Source organism: Bubalus kerabau, chromosome 10 (genome assembly GCF_029407905.1).
Source record: "Bubalus kerabau isolate K-KA32 ecotype Philippines breed swamp buffalo chromosome 10, PCC_UOA_SB_1v2, whole genome shotgun sequence".
Classification (NCBI taxonomy): Eukaryota; Metazoa; Chordata; class Mammalia; order Artiodactyla; family Bovidae; genus Bubalus; species Bubalus kerabau.
Genome location: NC_073633.1, coordinates 28,726,860 through 28,731,032, shown reverse-complemented (window position 1 = coordinate 28,731,032; position 4,173 = coordinate 28,726,860). Strand labels below are relative to the sequence as shown.

The 4,173-nt window shown below is 38.9% G+C and overlaps 1 gene segment (V, D, J or C); it reads left to right on the top strand.

The window, feature by feature from the left end:
* The first annotated feature begins 1,013 nt into the window (after positions 1-1,013).
* On the top strand, positions 1,014-1,617 carry LOC129621981 (T cell receptor delta variable 1-like). The segment is given in 2 exon segments: positions 1,014-1,062; positions 1,271-1,617. Coding segments are annotated over 2 exon segments (396 nt in total).
* The last annotated feature ends 2,556 nt before the right edge of the window (positions 1,618-4,173 follow it).

Sequence of the window (4,173 nt, the reverse complement as noted above, 5' to 3'; positions counted from 1 at the left end):
GTCCATGGAGTCACAAAGAGTTGGACACGACTTAGCAACTGAAAAACAACAACAAAGTGTTTGAAACCTGTAGATACCAACTTCTGTGGGAGAGCATTACAGCATTATATCACAGAAAGACTTGGCATACTTATCTTGAATTTATTTTACAAAGAGAAAAATAATGAGCCACTAACAAGTGAGACTGAACACTTTGGACCAATGACATAGAAAACGTGACATCAGGACAATTCCAGGACACATGGTCTAATAAATGCAATTCTACTTGTGAAGGGCACAGGACTGAATATCCTGATCTTCCTCAAAGTCTAATAAATAAGACTTAATTTCAAATTTCAAAAGAATATTTTATTCCTGTATAATTTCATTAAAAATTTAAAACTGAATAGACTCTGAAAGTCAGATGGACTGATTTTTTGTCATTTATGGTGAAGTTACTTTATTTCCTGAAAAACCTAAATAGAATCATAGAACTACATACAAAGAGATATAATAATTATTTTGAATAAAATTTCCATTCACCAAGAAGCCTAAGATCTGCAACTTTTCTTAAAGAGTCATTAGATTCTGGATGGCGAAAAGTAAGTGTAGGCTAATAAATGACCAGTTAATAGATAACAGAACATTTCATAGGCTATAGTACATTATATTTTAAATCAGCTGGAAAAACCATTTTGCTGGACAATTATTAATGTATGTCAATTTGCTTAATACTCAGTTGCCCTCAGTTCAAATTTTAACACTGATTGCTTTTTTCATGCCTTCTTTCAGGATCTGATTAGTTTAATGACCAGGGAAAAACAAGTAGACAAAGTAAAGCTTTGTGGTGAGCCAGACTTTTTCCCATGTGTGCACAGACCACGTGGTCTATGAACATGACAACCCCCACTTCCTGTTGCAGGGAGTCACACAGGTACCGGGTAGTATGTATATGAGCTGCCAGGCACTCAAAAACTCTGAGCTCTCAGCTTGAGACAGAACTAAGCACATTTGTTCAGGGAAATCCATGCCTCATGCTGCTCTCCAGTCTGCTCTGGGTGTTCCTGGCCTTCACCTTCTCTGGTAGGGAGGCTTCCACACATGGGAGCGAGTGTTCAGAGTGAAAGGCCTGCACACAGGCATGTGGAGCTTCACAGGGACTTGGGGAGGAAAGGAGTACTGGGGAAAAGCAAGAATCTTATGATTTCAATTTTTTGTCTTTGGATCCTAAATAACTCCTACACTATTTTATTCACTGCTTCATCTTTGTTTTCTGATGTTTTCCCCACAGCAACTGGTGTGGCCCAGAAAGTTAGTCAAGACCAGCCAGATATATCCAGCCAAGTGGGGCAGTCAGTCTCCCTGAATTGTCGGTATGAAACAAATTGGCGCACTTACTACCTTTTTTGGTACAAGCAACTTCCCAGTGGACAGATGACTTACCTTATTCAACAGTATTCAGAACACGGTAATGCAAGGAACGGCCGCTATTCTGTAAATTTCCAGAAAGCAGATACATCCATCAGCCTCATCATTTCATCCTTACAGCTGGAAGATTCTGCAAAGTACTTCTGTGCTCTCTGGGAACTCACAGTGCTTGAAGTAATAGGAAAAGCTGTACAAAAACCCAGAGCTTGATAAGAGAGAGCCCCCCTGCTGCAGAACCCCAGCTGAAATACACACCTGCAGACCCCAGACAAGAAATGATAGTCCTGTGGTTGTTAAAGTTGTGGTCTGGATCAGATTTAATTCTAGATAAAGGCCCCTTCTATGTCATTGGAAACAGGTGTCCAGAGTAACTTTCTACTAATACATTCTCCTCTTGAATTTTTGACTTTAAGTTAACCAAACAGAACATGTGTAAAGTTGTCTAGATTTGAAAACTTGTCCCATAAGGCTTTAAACTGGCAGTTTTACTTCATCACAAACCTGGGTCTAGCTGTATGGAGTCACCATCAAAACCACGTCCTTAGTCATTTCCTCTTAGACTTTGTGTCAGGGCACAATCAGAAAAGCAGAACCATGAGTGATGTAGAATAAGAGATAAGTTATAAGGACTAGATCTCAGGCAATAGCTAGAGCTGGTGGACAAGTCTGTACAAAGCTGTTATTTTTATATCTAATGTTGAGCCTGAATTCACTTTAAGTAAGCTTAGAGTAACATTTGTAAAGGAAAGTTTGGTGAGGACGAAAGCATAGACCTACTGACACATAAAGTCATACCTAAACTATGAGGACACTTGGAACCCACAAAGACTTGTCTGTCTCACCTCCTTCAATCTCGCAATACTAGGTGACCTTGAAGAGAGGTGGCTGTCATTTGCCATCATGCTACACACATACATGGCCCAAGACAAAGAAAATGAGGAGGACTTCTAATGGGAAGTGGAGGAGTTGTGAGTCAACAATAAGATGAGCTAGTTCATCAGCAGCAATGTGTATAAAAAGCATTTGCCAAAATCCAATAGTCTATCATGGTGAAAACTCTAAGAAACACAGGAATAATGGAGAATTTCCTCAACAGCTCTTAGTATGTTTACTGGTAAAAGACTCTATATTTTTCCCTAAGGAAGGGAACAAAGGGAGAATATCCACTTTAATCACTCTCCTTCAGCACAGTGCTGGACGTTGTAGCCAGTGCAGTAAAGCAAGTAAATATATAAACAACATTTTAAGCCAGAAAGGCAGTCAAATTACCACTATTTTCTATCTATGTAGAAAATCCTGAAGAATATACCCTCCAAAATTCCTACTACTTGTAAGTGGGTTCAGAAGGTCTCAGGATATACAAGGTAAACACAAAATCAAATGCATTTCTATATACTAGCAATAAACATGTGGATATCTAAATTAATAATATAATACTGTTTACAATGGCTCAAGAAAGACCCTAAATCCTTAGGCATAAATCTAAGAAAACATGTACAGAACTTATACACAGAAAGCTACAAAAAACTGGTACTTTCAAAAAATACAAATAGCCAATTATTCTAGCTATTATCCTAGAAAGACCAACTTTCCCCCCTTGGAGCTACATAGGCATCTTTAAAAGTGAAAGTGAAAGTCACTCAGTCATGTCCAACTCATTGCAACCCAATAGACTATACAGTCCATGGAATTCTCCAGGCCAGAATACTGCAGTGGGTAGCCTTTCCCTTCTCCAAGGGATCTTCCCAACCCAGTGAATCCAGGTCTCCCACATTGCAGGTGGATTCTTTACCAGCTAAGCCACAGGGGAAGCCCCATGGAGCTTACTACCTTTTTTGGTACAAGCAACTTCCTTTTAGAGAAAAAAAAGGTTGTTTATATATTTACTTGCTTTACTGCACTGGCTACAACGTCCAGCACTGTGCTGAAGGAGAGTGATTAAAGTGGTTATTCTCCCTTTGTTCCCTTCCTTTTAGAGAAAAAAATTGATGACACATGCATTATGACCTCTTTTTGGACTTGATTCTGTTTATTGACTTCATTTTATCCTCATACCAACAGACCATTCTATCCTAATTACTGGGGCTTCATACACGTTTTGAAATCTGGGAATGCAAGAGATGTTTTTTTTTGTCTTACTCAAGGCTTATTCTAGGTTTTTGCACTTCCACATAAGTTATACAATAGCTTCTACCACAAGAGATTGAGGTAATTTGCTTGGGATTGTGTTGAATTTATGAATTGATTTGGGACAATTGACATCTTAACATATGGAGTCTTTGGATCCATAGCCTCTTTATTTATGTCCTCTCTAATTTCTTTCATTAATGTTAAGATTTTTGTAGAGGACATGCATTGTTGCTGTTTTTTAGTCTCTATCGTGTCCAACTCTTCACGACCCCATGGACTGTAGCCTGCCAGGCTCCTCTATCAATGGGACTTTCCAGGCAAGAATACTGGAGTGGGTTGCCATTCCCATCTCTAGGGGATCTTCCCAACTGAGGGGTATTTTCTACATGTACAAACATGTGATGTGTAAATAAAAATAATCCATCTGATTGGCAGGCAGACTCTTTACCACAGAGCCACCCGGGAAGCAAGGCTACTTGCTATAGATATAACAATTTTATCTTTTACTTCATACACCTTTTTTACCTTTAATTGACCTAAATGCCCAGCATCAAATCCAGGGCTAGGGTTAACTGGGTTAAGAAAAATGTGAATACAGGGAATTTAATTATGCTCTGAAATGGCCAGAACAGAGCT